The 339-nt window shown below is 67.8% G+C and overlaps 1 protein-coding gene across 1 annotated transcript in view; it reads right to left on the reverse strand.

Annotated features, from left to right (window-relative positions):
• The window catches only part of PIEZO1 (piezo type mechanosensitive ion channel component 1), a 19,031-nt gene that overhangs the window by 14,364 nt on the left and 4,328 nt on the right, over positions 1-339 (reverse strand). The window contains 1 exon segment of the mRNA XM_017741330.1: positions 6-144. Coding sequence (XP_017596819.1) covers positions 6-144 — 139 coding nt within the window.

Consider the following 339-nt stretch of genomic DNA (forward strand, 5'->3'; position numbering starts at 1 on the left):
CCCACCTGCCAAGGCCAGCAGCAGGATGGCCAGGCCCTTCCCAGCCTCCCAGAGCAGCCAGTGAGCCTTGTTCCAGAGCCGGCTGCGCAGCGGCGTGTCCCTGCTGGCCGCGCGCCGGTGCCGCCCCACATCCTTCTCTTCCCTCTGTCAGGGAAAACCAGGCTGGTGTGAGCTCCATGACCCGATCCCGGACAGCTCCTGGCCGTGCCTCAGTTTCCCCACTCTGGGGAGGGCAGGGGGGGGGGGCCAGGTGGGCACAGTGCCCAGCACCTGGCCGTGTTTATCTCATCAGCTGCCTGGAAAGCGCCTCCAAAGGGCGGCTGGTTTTCTTGGGCCCGG

The sequence above is a fragment of the Corvus brachyrhynchos genome, unplaced genomic scaffold (assembly GCF_000691975.1).
Source record: "Corvus brachyrhynchos isolate BGI_N302 unplaced genomic scaffold, ASM69197v1 scaffold365, whole genome shotgun sequence".
NCBI lineage: Eukaryota > Metazoa > Chordata > Aves > Passeriformes > Corvidae > Corvus > Corvus brachyrhynchos.